At 37.2% G+C, this 22053-nt stretch overlaps 3 protein-coding genes across 6 annotated transcripts; 2 read left to right on the top strand and 1 right to left on the bottom strand.

Moving 5' to 3' along the window:
• On the top strand, positions 2240–7668 carry LOC109710364 (PHD finger protein ALFIN-LIKE 5-like). Of its 2 annotated transcripts, none has more exons than XM_020232879.1 (5): positions 2240–2645; positions 2785–2817; positions 3481–3709; positions 6692–6821; positions 6924–7303. In XM_020232879.1, the coding sequence occupies exons 1-5, from the start codon at positions 2546–2548 to the stop codon at positions 6924–6926; spliced, it is 495 nt and encodes a 164-aa protein (XP_020088468.1). In that variant the 5' UTR covers positions 2240–2545; the 3' UTR covers positions 6927–7303. The 2 variants fall into 2 exon arrangements, with proteins under 2 accessions (XP_020088468.1, XP_020088467.1); XM_020232878.1 differs by having other exon boundaries at positions 2241–2645; positions 7162–7668.
• On the top strand, positions 2240–22045 carry LOC109710361 (squamous cell carcinoma antigen recognized by T-cells 3). 3 transcript variants are annotated; one of them, XM_020232874.1, is made up of 18 exons: positions 2240–2255; positions 10304–10644; positions 11359–11492; positions 11724–11781; positions 11868–12083; positions 12551–12823; positions 13855–13989; positions 14413–14538; positions 15314–15358; positions 15947–16054; positions 16144–16283; positions 16561–16684; positions 17108–17182; positions 18180–18551; positions 18634–18726; positions 19241–19400; positions 20955–21200; positions 21744–22045. In XM_020232874.1, exons 2-17 carry the CDS (start codon positions 10351–10353, stop codon positions 21182–21184), a joined length of 2583 nt encoding a protein of 860 aa, XP_020088463.1. In that variant the 5' UTR covers positions 2240–2255; positions 10304–10350; the 3' UTR covers positions 21185–21200; positions 21744–22045. The 3 variants fall into 3 exon arrangements, 2 of the variants coding, with proteins under 2 accessions (XP_020088463.1, XP_020088462.1); XR_002216345.1 differs by lacking the exons at positions 2240–2255; positions 21744–22045 and adding an exon at positions 20159–20314 and having other exon boundaries at positions 10147–10644; positions 20955–21093; XM_020232873.1 differs by lacking the exon at positions 2240–2255 and having other exon boundaries at positions 10155–10644.
• Positions 7806–10141, bottom strand: LOC109710362 (pentatricopeptide repeat-containing protein At1g14470-like). Its single transcript, XM_020232875.1, has one exon. It carries the CDS (start codon positions 10056–10058, stop codon positions 7998–8000), a length of 2061 nt encoding a protein of 686 aa, XP_020088464.1. The 5' UTR covers positions 10059–10141; the 3' UTR covers positions 7806–7997.

The raw sequence follows: 22053 nt of genomic DNA on the forward strand, positions 1-22053 counted from the left end.
AATGGTCCACTCCTCCAAGACGTTTGGTTTATTTGTAGATTGGGAATTGGAATGAGCTATTCACATTTCATTGTTTGGTTCGTTTAAACTAAAAAAATTATAGGATACTATAATACTAATTTTACTCTAAATATAAATTTATATTATTTAAAATTTATGAAAAATACTATTCTCTAATAAGTTTTTCAAAAAAAATATCAAATTTATTTTTAAAAACTTTTATTCGTGTGGGTTAGGGATAGGGTTTTGAGAGAGGATATGTTTTTTTTTTGTGATGAGAAAGGGGTGAAGAGAAGGAGGGTGAGATGGTCACATGGGCTTCGAGGACTTAGTGGGCTTCCAGAATGAAATATCAATCCGGGCTAGAAGACCGGAATCAAGTTGAAGGCTAATGGGCCATTCTCATTCCAGTCTGGAATAGGAATCTCAAACCGATTCATGCGAACCAAACAAAATTAACCGGATTTAATCAAACCGATTCCCATTCCATACCCAAAATGAATGAACCAAACAAGTCCTTAGTCTCATGGACGGTTTTTTAATACTAAAACCTAAAAAAATTTTATGAACTGTTAGGTAAGCTTATAATTAAAGCTTAAGTTTTATATATAGGTGTAAAGGTACTATTATTCTTTTGATAGACTTATTTTTCATATTTATTTATTTTGATGTAAATTATTTTAATATATCAAAAAATTTAGTAAAATTAATGACTTTCCTCATGATAAATAAAAACAAGAACTAAAATAAATATTTTTTCAAATTTTGGATATTTGAAATTTTAACTTAGAAATTCAATGATAAAAGTAAAACTTTGGCTTTAGCTAAGATTATAAGTGATTTAAACTTTAAACTCTCTCTCTATTACTATTCCCGTTCTATTTCAAATGTAAGCAACGTTTAAACTTTTGTTATTCGGTTTGTTCCACCCTATTCACAATTAGGTATGCAAATAGATTTGGGTTGGTGAAGCTTTCGTACCGATTCGTTCGGAATGGTGTAGTACGTAGAAACTAAAAAGATTGAAAAATATAAATTATTCTTAAATCCGCCAAAAAAATAGAGCGAAAGACGAGGGACCCTTTTTTTTTCTCTTTTGATCTGTTTAATCTGTTCGATTCATTAAAGATCTGTCAAAATTAACCTCACTTATATCCTAATCTGTCCAAAACGGAGTAATAAGTAAAGATAAAAAAAGATAAAAATTAATCCTTTTCAAATCTATCCCGAACCAATAAAAAATGGAGTAGAAATTATCTGGCCCTTTGCATCCCTACTTACAATGCATATCCCTAGCTGGGATGGAAAGAATTGAAAGAAGATTAAAAAAAAAAAAAAAAATACAAAGCAGAAGAGAAATAATTTAAGATAGCAAAAATAGAAAAAAGCTAAAGATAAAACTTAAAAGAAGATAATAAATCTCATTTTATCTACTTCTAAAAATGGAGAAACATTGAAAAAGTATTCGAAGTCGCAAGTTCGAATTCTAATTGATTCATATTTTCAGCTAAGTTTATTTCTGAATGAAATAAACGAAACAGATAGCGTGTTATCTATTTTTTTTAAGTACTTGGAATATTTTTTACTGCATAATAGCCAATAGGTGTGGGGTGCCACGTGCAAATATAAACGCACGCATTTTGTGCCATTAATTGATGCATGAAATAAAAATAATATTTTTTTTGAAATTATAAGGAGTGTGTGCTTTTAGTTAGAGGTGAACATCATAAATGGTACATTTTTGTCTATATAATTATAAAATTAAACTAAATCAAATTAAAAGTATGAACTGGACTGAATCGAGCCAAAATAATTCGGTTGATCCGATTTTATTTATTTGGTTTTAGTACAATATATTTATTTAGTTTTTTTAAAAAATTATTAAAAATAAAATGTAATCTCGATTAATTTTGTCTTAAAAATTTATACTCTGAAATAATAATAATAATTAATATATATATTATTTAATATATATATATATATATATATTTTTTTTTGCATGGCATCAACAGTAAAAAGTGTTTGACTTTTCCAATCACGGCTACGGTAATGTTAACACCGCCGCACTGGGAGGAATATCCCTGCATCACGAATCTCGAGGCTCATCGGACGGCAATGGATGCCCTCGTACGAATACGAAAATAAAAGGAGAAAAAAATACAAATTAAATTAATTAAATCTCCCTGAAAAAAAAGAAAAAAAATCCAAAAATAAAACCACGCAAGACTCTCTCTCTCTCTCTCTCTCTCTCTCTCTAAGCTTCCCTCCCGTTTCTCTTCTTCTTCTTCTTCCTCTCGCTCTCTCTCTCTCTCTCTCTCTCTATTTCGAGGAGTGATTCGAACTCTTACTCACCAAAACCCTAATTCCAACGTAGAGAAACCCTAATCTCTCTCTCTCTCTGTACATATATCTCTCTCTCTCCCATCTTCACCGCTTCTTCCTCTCCTCCTCCTTCCGTCTCTTCTAGGGCACAATCATCTACTCGATAGGGCCATTAGAGCTCGCGCTTCCTCGTTCTCGACGCGCTCGTTTCGAGGAGTAGAGCATGGAGGGGGGCGCGGGCGCGTACACTTCCCGGATGCCCGAGGACGTGTTTAGGGATTTTAGAGCCAGGCGAGCCGGCATGGTTAAGGCTCTCACCACTGGTACTTCTCGTCCTCTTCTCCAATTAATGCTCAAATCAGGGTTTGGCGGAGGTTTTAGTTGCTTATTCGTGTATTTTTGGAGTCTATAGTTGGTAGGGTTTTGGAATTTGATACGGTTTTGGTGTTGGTGGTGTTGCAGATGTCGAGAAGTTCTACGAGCTTTGTGATCCCGGTAAGTTCTACTTCCTTTTGGTCAAAGTGTTGTGGTTTGTGCGATTTTGTTGTTCTTTGCCTCGATCTTACCTTACTAGCTGCTGTCGAAGCTGTTGTTGTTTTTTTCTTTTTAATGTTTGACTTAGCAATTCAAGACTGTTTCTGTTGTTAATTGATTCAACAAATGTTTGATTTGATCATTTGCTTCAAATCTCTTGAATCTACCGGCTTATTAACATTTGCATGTATCAATATTATGTAGGCGTAAATGGCTTTTGAAGAAAGTTATCATTTGATGGTTATTTCAAGTTTGATAGCGGCATCTTGTTATGTTAAAATAGAAATTTAGAAATATAGATGAAAAATGCAGTTTCATGACTTATCGCATAAAAGAATATTGATTGCTGATGATTTTGCTTTTGATGTTTTCAAAGTATTTATATCTGGGTTTGTGGCTTGTTTCTAAAATTGCAAGGATGTACTCAATAGCTGATATTTATTGTGATATAATTTGAAGATATTTCTTTTGCACATTCAATTATACTTTCTGAACAAAGCTAAGGCTTTTGTATATAGAAAACAGTAGTTTCCCAATGAAACCTTGACTCTATATGGTTTTACAATGATGTTACTGAAGGAGAAAATTTGAGGCTGTCGCCAATGACACTTGTTTTGTTTTCAGAGAAGGAGAACTTGTGCCTTTATGGACTTCCTGATGAGACTTGGGAAGTGAACTTACCTGCTGAGGAAGTACCTCCAGAGCTTCCTGAACCAGCACTAGGTATTAACTTTGCTCGGGATGGTATGGAAGAAAAGGATTGGCTAGCCCTAGTTGCTGTTCACAGTGATGCATGGTTGCTTGCTGTTGCATTTTACTTCGCTGCGCGGTTTGGGTTTGACAAGGAAGCTAGGTAATACTGTTTATTTGAGCTTTAATTTTTAACGCTACATTGCAATTGCATGCCTTGTGAAGCATTTACTCTTTTCTTTTTTCCTTATATGTTTTCTTGCATGCATAGCCTGCTACAAAAATGGGATGTCTATGTACCGTTTTTGCTCTTTCTTATGGAGAATGAACCTATCAATTTATGTGCTCTTATAATCTCTTTGGATGTTCTTGGTAGTCTAGCAAGCATTAATAGCCACACACTTATGACTGTTTGTTGTTGCACTATTAGAGTTGATTTTGGTGATATATGCTTCTAATGTTTTGATGAATCTGATATATAATTTCAAGGTGTCTTGACAATATATTGTTTGCTTCTTTTTTCTTTAAATATCATTCTGGACATGAAGGACATGGATAGTAGAAAACGACAAGAAATAGTATGGATGATTGTTAGTATATCATTTGCCTTCACTTTCTTTGTTTCTTTTATGTTGGGAAGGTTGAGGGGTGTCTCTTGAATACAGCGTGATAATTGCATAGCAAATATTGTAAAACATATATAGATATATGTTTTCTATTATCAAAATTGCTACATCCACTATTTGCAGTAGCACAAGGAACTTTGCGCATTCATTGGTAATCCATTGGGTTCAGTCTACTTGATTTTCCCTACCTGTTTTGTATTCTGTTGTTAGGGCTGGCATGGTTCGTTGCTTTATGGCAAATTAACAATATAAGGACATCGTAATGATGTTTAGGGATTTAGCTACAGATATATGTTTCTTTCTTTTGATGTAGAGTCATAAACTGCATTCTCTGTTTCTAGTACTTGTTCGTTAGTTGAATGACTTTTGGTATTCACGTTATAACAGACTCTTTTTTCTCTGGTGACATTTAAGGGCCTAACATTCGCTTTAGCCACCCAGTGCCCTATATTGTCTGCTAAAATCTTATGAACACCTTTCTTTAACCTTCCATCCAATAGATGGATTCTTTCCTAGATTTTTTTTCTTTCTCTATTTAATTGTCAGCACTTTTCTTTTTTCTGAAGTTGATGGCAGAAAAGAAGAAGGAAGGCAAATGCTTTTCTAAGAAGGAAGTTTGTGCTAGTTCAACCTCTTTATTTGTTGTAGAAAGTAAGTGTCTATGTCGATTAGGCAGGAATATATTGAATTGGAGTTATACATGATTGTGTATTTGTTGAAATGTGAGATAATGTAATTTGAAGCTAGCTGACATTAAATGAGGTATTTCAAAATTCTTCCATTAGTTTATGGGAAATATGCGTTCACATAGGGCACTAAAAGGGTTTGGTGTTGGTTGGATACTTGGGTTGAACAAATTGTGGACCTGACTTGGAGTCTATTCCTGGCTTTAGAATAGTATTACAATGATTCGGTAACGTACTGCCCCTCATTGCCTGAGGCTATGCAGAGGTTCTAAATAAACACGATTCATTCTGGTTCAGTTTGGTCAATTATGACCATCCCAACATATCATGTTTGCACTCTCTTAGTTTTGTAGGCAACAGTTTTGCCTTGCTCTAAATCCAGCAAGCCTCATATAAGATTATTTGCTCTTGAAAACTAGGTAGCATAGTTTATGAGGTAAACATAAGTTAGAAAGGAAAAGCATAGAATTAATAAATTGTATTACTGGTTCTGAGCAATTATATTCATATTTTTTTCAAATCTGATACAAATTTCAGATTTATATTTTCCAATTTCGTGCAAGTACAAGTTTTTAAGTTGGTTAAAACTTGAAAACAGTGATATAGGAGCTCTTTGTGATCTGAGCTAAATGCAAGCCTTTCGGTGATGATAAATATAGGGTAATAAATTAATTCTAGTTAAGTATAAATGAAGAATAAGAGAACAAATTAGATACAAGAAAGGGAAGGAGTATACATAATATAGCGGAAAGATAGATAAAGGAGGTAAAGTTGTGACAGCTGTCAAATTCAAGGAAACAAAGTTTCTCTTCATTAATGATCTGTTTTGCAACCATGGAAACAGAAAAGAAGAAAAGAATCGTGTCAGACTTGGACATAACTGTGTTAACTTGTACAGGATACGATTAGATTAGAGATCATAATAAACCTAAATAAATTCATACAAGCTCTGCTTAGAATGACATGAGATCTAAGACCGAATTAGGTCATATCTCGATAGAATCATATCTAACTGGATACATATACCATATTTGCCCGATAGCTGAAGTCTAAACTGCTCTAGACATTCATCCTAGTGGTTTATGTTTGAGGAACGTTAAAAGTTGCTTCAGTAATAGGATACTGCTGAGTAATTCTTGTTTTCTTCAGAATAAGCATTTCTATGAGTTTCTTGAGCTGAAGAAAACATTCTTTAATATAGACACTGCATATTTTGATAGTAAAATAATGTGTCTAATGTCTCAATGTGCTCTTACAGCTATTCTAAATATCAAGTGAAATTTTGCTCACACAATCTGGTAGTTGGGCCCTTCTCACAAAAAAAATTTAATATGCCTGATTTTTTTGTATCAAGTAATTGGAAGATCGTTGTCCGCCGGTGCACTGCTCGATTCTTCTTTGTATTTATTCTATATACTTATTTTTGTTGGACTTTGATATTTTTGTTTCTCTAGTCGATGTAAAGGGGAATGCACTAAAAAAATTGTTGTATTTTGAGTGGAACAAGGGTGTGGAAAATGACGGTGTTATGCAGGAGATTGGAATCATGCGAAAAAACATAATTACTGTGAAATGGATGAAATTAGCCAAGCATCTACTCTTTCTAATGAGAAAATGCGCACTTTTTTGTTATGTATAAAAGTTTCTCATTTGTACTTCTGTTGCATTTGAAGATGAGCAAATTTGGTTTTGCATGTAGGGCTTAGTCATCAGCTTTTCCTTGAAGGAGCCATTTATTATGCTAATAAACATTTGATATTTTCTAGTTACATGCTTGATTCTTGTACTCTTTAATCAGCAAAATATCATCCAAAAGTTGATCTGTTAACACAGGAGGCGGCTTTTCAATATGATCAACAATCTCCCGACTATATATGAAGTTGTCACCGGAACAGCAAAGAAGCAATCTAAAGAGAAAACCCCAAACAGTAGTAGCAAGAGCAATAAGTCTAACTCAAAGGCGGTAAACAAAGATGCCATTTATAGCACTCTCTCTCATTTTTTCTTATTCTCCAGTGCTATTTGGCTTGGCTTCTGATTTTCTGCATTTGCTTCTCTACTCCAGTAAACAGAAGCTTAAGGAAACCAACATTTGACTACCAAAGTTTGGAGCTTTTCCTTTGACGGGAGCTCAAACGAGCTTTTGCTCCCTGAAAGCAGAAGAGAATTCGCTTCTGCTTTGTGGCGATGATTTGTATAGGATATTTTGATAAAAAAGCTATTACTGCTTCTTCGAACAACTCGACTCAAACAACACTTTTGTAGCTCGCTCTCGCTCTTTACATTCTTGCCTTTCCTAGCAGTCTCGACAGGCAGAGTCCTATACGAAATCGTCGAGAATGCCGCTCCCGAAGGAGGAAGAGAGCGGGGAGGAGGACGGGGAGCAGGAGGACGAGGAGGAGCACGGCACCACACTGTGCGGGGCGTGCGGCAACAACTATGCGAGCGACGAGTTCTGGATATGCTGCGACGTCTGCGAGCGGTGGTTCCATGGCAAGTGCGTCAGAATCACACCAGCTAGGGCAGAGCACATAAAGCAGTACAAATGCCCCGACTGCAGCACCAACAAGAGGGCTAGGGTTTAGGGTGGTAGGTAAAGCCAAAGTACATGTCTCGACAGCCCAGCTTGAATGAGCTAGCTTTCAAGTTTCTCGACTTTGTTAAATGCTTTGTTGTTTCGTAATTAGGCACTTCAGCATTGTTATAGCGAAACCATAACTTTGTATGTCGATGTGTCGGGAGCACTCTTCCCCTTTGGTGTTACTTATTTGGCCACATCAGTAAATTAGGTTCATCTCTTATCTTGCGTATATTACTCGTAATGGATTATATATTCTAGTTTTTCCTTTTTCTGTCTCATGGCTGAAACACTTAAACTGTAAAGAGGCATGCTAAGAGTCTTTAGCTGCTACTTTTTTTTAGTATGAAAATGTGCACATTTAATACTTCCAGGCCATCATTTTGATGCAATGTGTGACAAGGTAGGTAAGCTGTGTAAAATATTAAGTTTTTTTTTGCATTATTTTTGCATGCTTCAGGTTAGATTAAGTGTTATGAGCGGCATTAATTGGAAACGATTGGAAAAGATTGTTCAGTGCTTTTTCAAACAGCTTCACTCTAGTAGTGTCAAACAGGCTCTTCACCAGTAATCCTTGCAGGAGCAACTCCCATCGCTAAATTGATGAAACCTATTGTTATCCCTCACCACAATCTCCCTCCCCTCGATCTTTGAAATCATCTTTATAAAAGTGTGACAATCATCGCATATCCTTAGGTTCTTCACAACCCTAATCACTTGTCCCGTGTCGAAAACAAGCAACCCGAATGCGACGGTTAGTTTCTCGCTATGAGTCCCCACCATCTCTTCCTTTTCCTCCGCATCTACATCCTTCAATACACAGCTCTTATCAGGGATATAACCCATTGCTCTTATCTTCCTCTCAAGCTTCTGCAATACCTTATATATCTCTTCTGACAAGTGATGTGATCGATCACCGACTACAAACCGATGCACTACATGATTGAATTCCACCCAACTACACCCTACCATCTTATTCACACCTCTTGCAATCATATTTCTTCTAATATTATCCACATCTTTCCATCTTCCTAGTGAAGCATAGATGTTCGAGAGCAACACGTAGTTGCCCGAATTCTCCGGTTCGAGTTTGAAGAGCTCTTTTGCCGCAAATTCGCCTAAGTTGACATTTCTATATTTCCGGCCTGCGTTAAGGAGTGCACCATAGAGTCCTGCATGCGGCTTCATTGGCATTTCGTCGACCACTTTTCTTGCTTCATCTAATCGCCCTGCTCGGCATAGCAAATCGACTTTACAAGCATAATGATCGACGTTGGGGTTTTCAATTGCATTGAACACTCGGCGACCTTCCTCCGGTAATCCTCCATGGCTACAAGCAGTCAAGACGCCAAGATACGTTACACTATCTGGTTCAATACATTCTTCCTCCATTGCGCGCATCAATTCAATAGCTTCAAGGCCATTTCCATTAGCCGCTAACCCAGAAATCATCGAATTATACGAAAATACATCTCTTTTTGTCATTTCATCAAACACCCGCTTAGCATCTTCAATAACCCCACATCTCGAGTACATAAAGATCAGAGCATTATATCCTGAAATACTTAACCTAGTCTTGTTTTCTTTCGCATAATCGACCACCCATTTCCCAAAATGAAGAATACCCAAATGCCCGCATGCCGAAAGGACACTCGAAATCGTTATTTCATCAGGTCTTAATCCTTCTACAGAAACCATCTCTTTGAATAGCTCAATTGCTACACTCCATTGTCCATTCCGCGCATACCCTGAAATCATCGAGTTCCACGAGATCACATCTTTCACCTTCATCCCATCAAAGATCTCCCTCGCAGCTGTAACATCGCCCTCCCTCATATATGCGGCGATCATAGCATTGCATGACGCCAAATTTGGATCGCCCATTTCAGCGAACACCTTCCTTCCAGTCTCCAAACTCCCACAATTCGCGAACATATCGATCAAAGCCGTCTTTACAAAGCAATTAACATGCAGTTGCCTCTTCAAAAGGGCCCCTAAAACGGATTCTGCAAACCGAATATCACCCCTCATAGAGCAAGCCGATAAAACAGTAACCCAAGTAGTTTCGTTTGGCGCTACCTCCGATCTGTCCATTAATAAACAAAACAAACCCAATGCTTGTTCTATCACCCCGTTCTGCGCATACCCCGATAACATCGCGTTCCACGAGACAACATTTCTCTCCGGCATTGCATCGAACACCTTCCGAGCTTCTTCGACTTCTCCAAAACGCGAGAACCCAGTGACCATAATGGTCCAAGAGATCAAATTCCTCACGGGCATGGCATCGAACAGTTCGAGGGCCTTCTCTTTGCGGCCCAATTTCCAGTACCCGGAGAGGATCGAGTTCCAATCCGCGGGCGCTCTCACGGGCATTTCGTCGAACAGCTTCTGGGCGAGGTCGAGGGCGCCGCGCCGGACGTAGGAGTTCAGAAGCGCGTTTCGGACGCGCGGCGCGGCGGCCGCGGCGCCGCCGAGTTTAAGGGCGCGGGCGTGGGCTCCGGCCTCGACGGCGGCGCCGCCGCCGCCGCACAAGGATCGGATCGCGGGGGCGAGCGTGGACGGGGCGCGTGACGAGGGGTTTATTGGGTGCTTTAAGATTCGGAATGGATGCTTGCGCATAGCATTGAGATGGATACGGCTCAATCTCTCTCTTCCTTTTATTTTATTTTATTTTATTTTTAATAATAATACGGGTGTACCTCGTGTTTTCATATCGTAACATATCATGTTTCGTATCGTTTCAAATCGTTTCGGCGAAACGTTAGCACTCGTAAAACTAACTAAAACCCCGACGAACGCATAACAAGCGCGACGCACTCCTCGTTTCGATATACCTTCCCATACCCTCTCTCTCTCTCTCTCTATCTCACCCGTCACACGCAAAACCCCAAATTTTCGAAGCTCCCCCCACATGGAGATCGATGGAGCCGAACCCAACGACGCGGCGGAGGAGGAGGAAGCAGCGGCCGCGGCCGCCGCTGCCACTGCCGCTGCGCCCGGAGACGAAACCCTAGGTGGCGCCGCCGCCGCCGCCGCCGCAGAGGACAGGAACCCGAGCTCCCCCTCCTCCGCCTCCTCCGGAGGATCCGAGTCGGACGAGGAAGAAGAAGAAGAAGAAGAAGAAGAAGGCGCTGAGCACCTCCGAATCGAAGCCCTAGAGCGCTCTCTGCGGGAGCAACCCTTGGATTACGAAGCGCACGTCAAGGTACGCTCCGCTCGCTCCGATTCATCGGTTCGATTGCGAGGTGGATGGTGTTTTGATTTTTATTCTTGTTGCAATCGTATGATGTGTCCCATGAATCGCTGCTTCTGTTAAGGGCTTCTTTTGCTCAGCTTTGGAGCAGCTTTTTTACTCCCTGAAGCAGAATTCTGGGCTTTATCTTCAGTCGAGCAATTGGCAAAGAAAAATGACTTGGGCTTCTGCTGTTGCAGAAAGCTGAAATGAGATTCCGTGCCCCAGAAACACAAGCTTTAATTTAATTCGACGCTTCTGATTCTGCTTCTGCTGCAGTGGTAATATTGCTGGAGAAATTTTGATAGTGCTTGGCAGACGCTACAGTTTACAGCAGGGCCAAAAAGGCCCCTATCCCCAGAAGTAGAAGCTTTGTTTCCGGCTTCTGCTTCTAGCTGCGCTCGCAAGCTGTTTTCTTTGCATGCATATGTCGTGGAATTGGGAGGGGGGAAGGTTCGTGGCACAACAACTTAATGACAGAGTTGTTACGGCCCTTCTAACATGCTCAAACAACACTTCTACAAAAGCTCCACCCTGTCCAAATAGTCTCTGAACCCCGTAGCCTGTATAAAAGGCTTCTCATACTGTTTCCTTTTTGACCAGTGGAGTGCTAAGTAGTAGTGCATTGTCTTAAGCACTGATTTTTCTTGCAAATTTTTCTCTTTTTTTTTTTTTGTTGGGAGGCAGTACATCCAATGTCTGAGGAAATCTGGTCAGATCGAGAAGCTAAGGGCAGCAAGGGAAGAAATGAATAAGAATTTCCCATTGAGCCCCAAAATGTGGCAAGAGTGGGCGAAGGATGAAATCTCGTTGAGTGCAAGGTACGGATCAAACTCTCTTTTTTTTTCCTTGTCTCTTTAATAATTAAGTGTTGTGAGTTAGTGGTGCAGTTGTTGTGAGGGAATTCATCCAATTTGTCATTGTCTGCAATGATATTTTCCTTGCCTTTGAGTTTATGCATGTAGGATTATGTATTTGAAAATCAAAATTCATCTTGAATCCATTAAATGACCTGCCAATTCTCACATTTCTTTGTTGTTTTGATGAGATAGTGCTGAATCCTTCACCGAGGTAGAAAAGCTATATGAGCGTGCTGTGCAAGAATATTTGGTAGGTCTTGTTTCCTCTGGCTAAAATTTGAGACTATTTTGGGTAGCATTGCAAAATAATTGATTTTCGCATTCTTTTTGATGCAGTCTGTTCCACTATGGTGTGATTATGCTAATTTTGTTGAAGAGCATGATCAATCAGTTTCCCAATGTTTGCCAGCTGGTATATCAAAGATGAGAGATTTATTTGAGCGTGCTCTTACTGCAGCGGGTTTGCACATTGTTGAAGGCAGTAAAATATGGGAAGCTTATAGAGAGTATGAGCAAGCTCTTTTTCTAACAATTTCTGATGGTAATGACGAGGTAGAATACTCTGGATACAATTATGTTTCTACCTTATCTAGGTACCTGCTACAAGGGGCTTTTACTTATGTATTCCTGCAATGCTGTATATGCAAATATGCTTAAAATCTGAACTTTCTATGCCCCTTTTTATTTTATTATTTTATTTTATTTTTTTTGTTGGGGGGGTTGTGGTTACCGTTAGCTGAAGTCAGGAAGCCATTCAATTCATGGAAGGTGTTGGTTTTGCTTAGGCAAATTTTTTTGGGAAAGGCATTTTCTTAGGAAGTATATATCTTTGAGGCTACATATACAAATTCATATTTTCCCTGGTGCATATGTAAATAGTTAATTTTGCAGGGTGTGTGTAGTGTGTAAAAATTTCTATTCAAATATTAGAATATTTATACAGCTCGTAACTTCCTGAGGACCCAAACTACCACACTTTCCACATTAAGATTTATTTCTCGTTTCTGTCTCTGCCTCAGGAAAAAACAAAACAAAGTCAACGCATACGTGCTCTTTTCCATCGTCAGCTGTCTATTCCTTTGGTTGATCTCATATCAACACTTAAAGATTACAAGGTTTGGGAAGCTGAACAAGGGAATTCTAATGACATTAACACTGACTTGGATGGGGTTCCCTCAAATGTTGCCTCTGCCTATCAGAAAGCGATAGAAATGTACAATGCGCGGAAGCAATATGAGGACCGACTAGTCGATCCTGATACATCTGAGGCTGATAAACTACAACAGTTTATGGTATTACAATAAATGATTCTTTTATCTTTTTTCCTTTACTTTTTTCTGGTTATCAAGATATATTATGACTCCTTTTCTTCCAAATATATATATATATATTTTCTTACTTTTGATACTTGGAGGTTCAGCTGTCACGTCACTTGTTCCCTCTATATATTATGAACTTAGTCTATTTGATCCTTATTTGATCCTTACCTTTTGGAATAAATTGTTCATTGCTATTGTTATGTACCTGTTAACTGCGTCTTAATTTTCGTGTATGTGAGCAGCTATGATTGCATTCTATGGAAATTTCCTGGGGCCGTTTAGCGAAAACAGCCCACTGATTTTTTTTTTCAATTTCGCAATTTTTAACCATTTTTTTTTAAAAAAAAACTTTCAGTTGAAATATCATTTCATGGAACTTCTTGAAAGTTGCATTCATTCTTCTTGTCATCATGGCTGAGATCTTTCATGCATAAATTCATCACAATGTTAGCCAGGGCCCAGGGGCATTGCAGTCCATGGATGGTCCCAATGTTGCAATAGAAAAAATAATGGACTAGTAGCAAGATCCACAAAAGGTGGCCAAAATCACCTTTTCTCGAGATGCCTTATTGGTTATATGGGGGCCTTAGTGAAAGCAGACTAAAACTGCTACAGTAATCTGGAAGTAAGGACTGCTTGTGATATCTCCTAATTAGTGTACATATTTTTGTCTCTTGTTAATGTGTTATTGTTTATGAAAAGTGATCATTACCCTTTTTAGTTCTAAGCATGCTGTGAACTACTGGATTAAAGTTATCACCATTGAAAGTTAGTTCTAGGTAGTACTTTGTAGCCTTTGCAGTTTCACATTATGTCCCTTATTTATTAGTTCCTTTAGAAGTTTGTGTAGGAATCCTATCATCAAAGTATCTTGCTCAGAATTTTGAAATTTTGCTTCCTTNAATATTTGTATTTATTAGTTGTCTACATCTTTTGTGATGGCAATGCTATTTCTTTTCTGTTAGTCTGCAAGCCTAATACATTATTTACTTTTGATAAACCAGAGCTACATAAAATTTGAGGAGTCTTGCGGAGATCCTGCTCGTGTTCAAGTTCTTTATGAACGTGCTGTTGTGGAGTTTCCTGTGTCAAGTGATCTCTGGCTTGGATATACTAGCTATCTTGATAGAACCTTGAAGGTTTTCTCATATGCTTGTTTTCAGTGTTGCTGTTTTAAAAATACAGATTAGTGCTGATATCCATGCAAAATGTATATTTATGTTGTGCATCTTAACAACTGAATTTTAATGCATACCCTTCCTTCAAAGACAATTTCTTGCATGTATCCTCTTTTACTTACAAAAATACCCTTAATTGAAAAAGTTTTTCTGATAGAAATTTTAACTCTTTTCTCCAGAAAAGAATACAAAACTAACTTCCTCTCGTGAATTGGATGAAACTCAAAACTGAATATCTACGTACTTTGTTAAGATTATGCAGTTTCAAGGGTTCATGCAATAATTAGAATTTACTACTGTATATTTTTTAAATAAATGATTCAGGGATTTATATGTATTATATAAAAGCTCCGTAGTGTAATTTGTAAGTATCCTTCTTTTCAGGTTCCTACTGTTTTGAAAAGTGTCTATTATAGAGCCACAAGAAATTGCACGTGGGTTAGTGAGTTGTGGGTCCGATATTTGCTTTCTTTGGAACGTGTGCATGCTTCTGAAGAAGAAATAAGATATGTAAGTTCTCATTTACTGTTACGGTTAATCTGGAAAATGATATTTGATTCTGTAGTTTTTTCTCCCCATACTTGATAAACAAATAGTTCATTTTCTTGTGTTACTGACTACCAGAAAGTACTTCTGTGTGAGTATGATATTCTGTTCACTGAGAGTTCAGTTATGATCCACTCACTAAGGCATCCGTTTCACTACTAGCTTATCCTGAATGGCATTTTAGCCAAAATCTTAACACCATATAAATAGTACAATATTGAGAAATGCACATAAACATGGAGCCCCACATGTATAAATGTTTTGTATTTTAAAGGTTTGTTGGTAGATCCTACATTTCAGCAATCTCATTGTAGATTGACTATACGCCTAATAGTCAAATGCATGCATTTATATAAAAACCATGCATGACAGTTTACAAATATAGTATTACACATTTATGTTACTATGTCTTAATAGTTCTTTATTTCTTTATTATCAGAACTAAACTATCTTATTTAATGATTTTCTGAAGCTGGATGCAGTGGAAAGGTGTATTAGTTGATAAAAAAAATCCAGCTAATCTTAGTCATCAGCTGTTCAGTTTTTTTTGGTGCTATTATAGCCAATTGTTGTATCAAATCACATAAATAGGTTTAGGGACTAGTGGGCTACAGGTTATTGCATGGAAATTAAAAATGCTTCTCAACAAATTGTAGAATCCGTTGGCCATATGGATCTTGAGCCTATAAATTATTACTTATCCATGTACTAACATGGTTTATTCTCTATTTTTCTTTAGGTCTTTGAGCTGGCTGTACGTTGTGTTTTCCCCAGTGTCAAAGAGGTAATATGATCTGATGTCAATTAAATGCTTTCTTGTTGTAAATGAGTTTGCCATTTGTAGGACATTTTTATAAAATTTTCAATCGTTTATTAGCTTTCGCTGCCTTTTTAGCACAACCTACTAGAAGTAATTTTGCACTGTATGTTAAATATTATAAAATAACTGTTATTCTCTAACAGCTTAAGTTGGTTGAAAACGGTGTTTTTATATTTTTATATTTAACGCTTCCCTTCATGTCTAGGCTCAAGACTTTTTGACAGGCTCATGATGTGGATTTAAATTAAAATGGGAGGAAATCAATCAAGCTAGGAGTCTAACGTGACTTGAATTTAGGACTTTTTGCTCTGATGCCATGTTAAATAATATAAAATAACTATTATTCTTTAAAACTTGAAGCTGCTAGAAAACAGTGTTTTCATATTTTTTATATTTAACACAGTATGTTACAGATGATGATCTCATCCCTGAAAGTTTTTAATTACTTCACCAAAAGGTGACTTTTTGATTGGGAAAGCACCCGGTACTCTTTTTATTTAGAAAATGAATACTGAAAGACTTCTTGCATGCTTTAATGTTTGGCATTTGCAGTATCTCGAGCTTTATCTTACCCGAGTTGATGGTTTGAGACGGAGGATCTCATTAAATGGTGAAAAGGATAGTGCAATTGATTTCCAACTGATAAGGCAGACTTTCATGGTTTGTTTTTCATAAGCTGGTGTGTAGATATATTTCTTTTCGCTGGTAACAAATTTTTTCAATATGATCTCTGGACCACATAATTTCAGGATGCTGCTGATTTCTTGTCTCCACAACTGAGCACTGATGATTTATTGCATCTGCATGAATACTGGGCGAGGTTAGAAGCTAATCTTGGAAAAGAAATGGTAGCAGCCCGTGGTGTGTGGGAAAATCTTATCAAGAAAAGGTTTGCTTTAATTCCTTTATATGATGTAATCTCGTGAAGGCTAAATTGCAGAAGTGCTAATAGTGTAAATATATTCAGGGTTTAAATGCATGTTCTTATATATCAGGACGGAAAAGTTCAAATGACATTTTTTTCAGGGAAGGTTTCTGCATTTTAGCTGTTTGTAAATTGTCAAATATTGGTGAGCTATCTCCCATGTTGACAATGCATACTCAAGACTCTAGGGTGTCCTTTTAGAGACTTGTTCGTCCTTAATTAACTCTGTGATCCTCTTCAGTGGATCTATGTTGGAAGTTTGGCAGCACTATATAGCAATGGAAATTGAAATGGGTCATATACAAGAAGCAAGAGCCATTTATAAGAGATGCTACAGTAAGAGATTCTCAGGAACTGGTTCAGAAGTAAGATTTTTATCTTGGAGAACAGCAAAACCTTTAGTATCTCTTGCTCTTTAATGTTAACAAAATGCAAATATTACATCTTTTCACACTTTTCTTAATATTTGCTTTAGTACATTTCTTTCTTTGTTAGTACAACTCGTTCAGCATATAGTTATTTTTGTTTACTCAAGGGGCATGTGGTAATTGTTTGGAAAGATGTCTATTGCTGCATCATTAAACAACCTCTATTTTATTTTCTCATAATGTGATAAAATTTTTTCTATGTTTATAAATTCTTTATGCATGCTTGTCGACTGCGAAATTGGATTTTATTTGATTTCAGTTGAAATTTTTTAGCTTTTCTCCATGTATTGGGGCAAGAATAATGACTTCCAAAGAGAAAGGGCAAAAAAGAATAACTTTATTTTCCTAATGATGTCTCAGGTTGTATGCCATTCTTGGCTCCGATTTGAACGGGAACATGGCACTTTAGAAGATTTTGATCTTGCAGTAAAAAAGGTACTCTTTATTTTATTTTTTTTTTTGTGTCGCTAATTTCAACTATTTTTCTTATTTAATGTCTTCTGGAAGACTACTACTCATTTTAGGTGAAACCATAAAATTATTGTATTCACCTGACCACCTCTTCCATTTAATTGTTCTTGTCTGTTGTGCATGGCAATAATGATCAGCTCATTGAGCTTTGTGCTTGCGTTTTGGTCTCTTAAAGATGAATACTGGTAAATTAAATTACTTGTCCGGGTAGCATGATAGTTATCACTCTATTTATTAAAGCAATCTTAACATGGAGACTTTCTGTCTTTTCCTCCTGGTAGGTAATTATGGCAATATTAATAGCATGCATAACGTACCAAACCAAATCGCTAAAGTTTTTTTGGCATGCTCTTCTCAAATGGAATTCAATAATCCCCAGTTTTAGGAGTTTTGTTGTTGTCACTTGTTAGTAATATTTGAATTTCGTTACGTTTCGTATAAGCTTTCCTGAGGGAATTATTTACTATCGTATTATGCCCTCTGTTATGTATTAGGTTTTGTCCAACCAGGTATGGAGCTAGAAACTTTCAGCTGGTGGAGCCAACCATAAGAGTGTTATTTGATTGGATTTAGACAAGATACAACCGGAGATGAATTTAATCCTGATAGAAAAGTTATTGAACGGTAGCTATCAGATGTGATCCTCATACTAATAGAATTTATCTTTTTGTATTTTTGGTAAACAAGAAAGCGATCTTGGGCTTCTAACTCCTTTTATCTCCAAATTTGATAGTTTGTAGGAGCCCTCTTCTGAATAGTTGAATATAGAATATCTGTTCATTGTCAGTATGGAAAAAGAGAAAGATATCATGTTATATATCCACTGCACATTTCATTTTTTTTTTTTCCTTTAATTGTTTGTCTAAGAATGTACCAACGAAAATCAGGATATTGAGAGGCAGATTAAGATTTTTTTTTTGTGCTAAAATTTAATATTTACCTGTTGTTTGTTAATTACTAGGTAACACCCCGTCTCCATGAGCTCATGATATTCAAGAGTCAACAGGAGTCTAAAACTGGTTCTACATATTCCATTACAAAAGATACTCATGACGCAAGAAAATCCCCTCTGAAGAGGAAGACGAATCAACTCTCTAGCAATAAACAGCCTCCTCCTAAGAGAAGGAAAGAGGGTACATCGAAAACTGTAGAAGCATCTGATGTGGGTCCTACCAAAAAGTTGCGAAATGCCACTGAAAACACTGAAGAAGTTAAAAAGGATGATGCCAATGCCCCTACTGAGCAATCTAAAGGAAGTTTGAAGGCAAGGGATTCAAAGTCAAACTTTTACAACGATCAGTGCACGGCATTTGTTTCAAATCTGAATGTTGCAGTGAGTGATATTCTTTCTTTGCTACTGAGTCTGAAACCATACTTTAACATCCAATGCAAGCTGAGGCAACTTCTTTCTGTAGGCAAATGAGGAACACCTTCGTGAGTTTTTCAGCGATTGTGGTGGGGTGACTGCTATAAGGTTGTTAAGGGACAAGTTCACAGGAAGATCTAGGGTTTGTATCTCATACTTTCTAGTTTTCAAGAATAACAATCTTAAATTTCTCCATGGTTGCTAATTTAGGATAGTTAAAGGATGATAAATACAAGTTATTTGGCAAAACAAAGGTTGAGAACTTAAGTGCGCCGATTTGAATATCTTCTATCCATAGTTGAAACTTACAAGTCTTTGTAGAATGCATTTGCCTTTCCTGCAGTTAAAAAACTCGGTGCACCTTTTGTATTTGTATCGTAATTTGTTCATTCACATATCTGCAGATCTCAAACTGGGTTTTTTCGCTCTTGTTTCTAACATGTGGCTTTTCTTTTTGCCCTTCTCTTCATTTCAAGTGTCAAAACTTGTAATCCTAGGTTGTTAGGTTGAGTATATTAATGTTATTATTCAAGTTGAATTCGATTAGTCATCTTAATCGTTCTGGTCACTAAGAAACTTGTTGAAGATGATACCTTGTTTTCCGAAACCAACTAAAGCTTGAATAATCATTTTGCTCTTTTCCTCTAATTTTGTAGGGATTGGCTTATGTGGATTTCTCGGATGATGAACATCTCACAGCAGCCATTGCAAAGAACAAGCAAACGTTGCTTGGCAAGAGATTAAGCGTTGCACGTTCAAATCCGAAGCAGAGCCACAGGAAAGCACATACTGATGCAAATTTGCCCAGGAGTCGTGGTATGTCAACTGGCAACCTCCTTATGCAATGATGAATCCGTGCAATTTAGTTTAGGAGCATAAGGGCCTGTTTGGCCAAGCTGGAGCTTCTATGGAAGTGCTTTTTTTGTTAGATCAAGAAGAAGCGCGATAAGCTGCGTATTAAATCTAGGCTCATGCAAAATCTGAAATGGTCACATTTCTGCTAGATTAATTGGTCCATACCCAGTCTGGTGCACTAGCGTATGCCCTATGTTACACACATATGGATACGATGCAATATGGATACGGCGATACGACAAGTTTTGAAAATCTTAGGATACAATACGTAGGGGATTCAATATTAAAATATTATTTTTGATACATATATTATTGTTATATATGAGAATAGACACTTAAAGTAGTTTAGAATCTTTAGTTAATGTAAAGTAATAAACTAACTTGTGTAAAGATATAAGCTCAGTTAAATTTTATTCATCGAGTAACAAAATTAATTAGACCAATTGTGATCTTTAGTTTTTTATCAACCACAAATTCATGGTGGAGGTGTAATTCTATTGCAAAATAACTCTTCTCCCTATCTTGCAAGTATCCTTAGTGTATCCGTCATGTATTCATCAAGTATCCGATAATTTCCTGAATTTTCAAAAATGCTGAATACTTCTATAAAGTATCCGATATATATCGGACGTGTATTGCGTGAGTACTGGTGATACTTATTTGATATGATACGACAAGCAAAGTGAAATATTTGTGCATCACAGTTTATGCCCTAACAGGTCCAAAATGAGCGCCAGTTGAGGCTGAGTCAGCCTAAGAAATTGAAAGCCTGGGCATACGTAAATATTCCCGGGCCTCAGTTTTTGAGTTTTGAGCCGGCCTGGTGAACCGGACCTGGCAGATCTTTTCAGACTGGGTGGGCTGATTTTGCTTGGGTAATAAAATTTCCCTTACTGTTCCTGCCAAAGCACAAATAGAAGATTCCTCAATAGGAGCTTCTGCTTTTGAGTCTTATTAGAAGCTTATTTTAGCATCTTGCCAAATCAGATGCTTCATACTTTCCTTATTTGCCGAATAACCAGCTGCAACTTCTCAGAGTAGAGAAGTTTTTCCAGTATCTAGGGCAAACCGGTTTCGAGGGGTGCATTGTCAAGAGAACTTCTCAAATTATACGTTGCTTCAATCTGCATTCATTGTGAACTTGTTGATTTTCAAAGTTCCTCGTCCAATTTAACCTTCTTTTAAATTTACATATATTCTCTTTAAAGAATAGAGCTTTGTATCGATAAGAAAATCAAACCTAGTTGAACTTTGGATGGTTTGTTTAAGTTTCTTTTTTCTCTAGTTCAATCTTTTATTTTAATATATCGTCTACTCTATATCTTCTGGGAAGCAATTATATGCTGACATTGGCTCAATACTACCAGCATTCACCAAATATTCAACATAGACTATGACACTGAGGATGAAACCCTAAGATGTTTCTTAATCAGCATCTAAGCTAAGCTATCGGTGTGCTCTTTCCTGTTGATTCCTTTTACTCTGCTTAGGATGATATATATTTCTTTGTGGCAGATAAAGGAGTGCGTTTCCAAAGTGATGAGGTAGGCAGAGCACAAGAGAACAAGAAAACTGTTGTGGAGAAGCCAAGCAGTGACTTGGGACTCACTGGGAAGAATACTTTTGCTGCTCCGAGATCTCTTGTTAAGCCCCTTGGTTGGACTAAAAAGGAACCAAAGGCCGATGGAGGTGGCGAAGAGCTCAAATCGAATGAGGAATTTAGGAATATTTTCCTAAAGAAGTGACGACATTCTAGAATAGGTCAGTTCTCATTTTACTTGTGGAAATTTGAAGAAATAGTTTACTTAGAGGCCGACAGGCACCCAGCTAATTTGTTTTGGTAGGTAATCGTAAGATATATTTCTCGTGGAAAACTTTATTTATTGCGTGCGTTTAATTTTGCTAGGAATAACTCTTTTCTGTGGAGTCAAATGTAGTTTTTCTGACATATGAGGGAACTATTAGTAGCTTACAGTTCTAGCCTTATGGTATCTATTTATCTTCCTAAGACTAAGGTTTACATTTCCATATCACTTAGATAACTATAGAATATGGGAGTCTCTATTCAATTTTTCCTAAGTGTTTGATTAAATTTCTCCTGGCGTTTAGCTATAGTATTGCCGTGAGCCACGAATTTTAGTTATTGAAACTTGATTTTCGAAATAAATCTTATTGTATGGTTTTAGCTAAAATGCTCTAGCATGATGACTTGTAAGAACATTCGTGTCTAATTCTCTCTCTGCACGCATGTACATATACATATATGGATTCTCCTCGCTCACTTTGTTGTTTTTCCATGTCCAGTTCATGCTGTTTGCTACAAATGCGCTTCTGGTGCGGTGATGCCAAATACTGTTGACTCCTGATTTTGTGCAGTGCTGGATACAAGCAGAGAATGGGGGCAAAAAAAAAAGTCTTTCGAAGAACAGAGAGAGTGGCCTCTTATAGTTACTAGTTTGTATTTATGAGATAATGAGAAATATGCACTAGTTTGTAGTACTAGAAGTATGATGTATCTATTTGAAGGTGGCAGGAGAAAAAGAAGTGAAAATACAACTCCGGTAGTTGCTCCAACAAATCCTTCATCCTTTTCTTCCTCTGTTTAATCTCTTGC

This window comes from Ananas comosus, linkage group 5, assembly GCF_001540865.1.
Source record: "Ananas comosus cultivar F153 linkage group 5, ASM154086v1, whole genome shotgun sequence".
In the NCBI taxonomy this organism is placed as follows: Eukaryota; Viridiplantae; Streptophyta; class Magnoliopsida; order Poales; family Bromeliaceae; genus Ananas; species Ananas comosus.

Excerpts from the sequence above, each read along its gene's own strand:
- LOC109710364 (XM_020232878.1), top strand. The coding sequence starts at position 2,546 with ATGGAGGGGGGCGCGGGCGCGTACACTTCCCGGATGCCCGAGGACGTG. Across the intron at positions 2,646-2,784 it reads GGTTAAGGCTCTCACCACTG|ATGTCGAGAAGTTCTACGAG; the intron begins GTACTTCTCGTC and ends GTGGTGTTGCAG. Across the intron at positions 6,822-7,161 it reads ATAAGTCTAACTCAAAGGCG|TCTCGACAGGCAGAGTCCTA; the intron begins GTAAACAAAGAT and ends CTTTCCTAGCAG.
- LOC109710361 (XM_020232874.1), top strand. The coding sequence starts at position 10,351 with ATGGAGATCGATGGAGCCGAACCCAACGACGCGGCGGAGGAGGAGGAA. Across the intron at positions 10,645-11,358 it reads ATTACGAAGCGCACGTCAAG|TACATCCAATGTCTGAGGAA; the intron begins GTACGCTCCGCT and ends GTTGGGAGGCAG. Across the intron at positions 16,284-16,560 it reads GAAAATCTTATCAAGAAAAG|TGGATCTATGTTGGAAGTTT; the intron begins GTTTGCTTTAAT and ends GATCCTCTTCAG.
- LOC109710362 (XM_020232875.1), bottom strand. The coding sequence starts at position 10,058 with ATGCGCAAGCATCCATTCCGAATCTTAAAGCACCCAATAAACCCCTCG.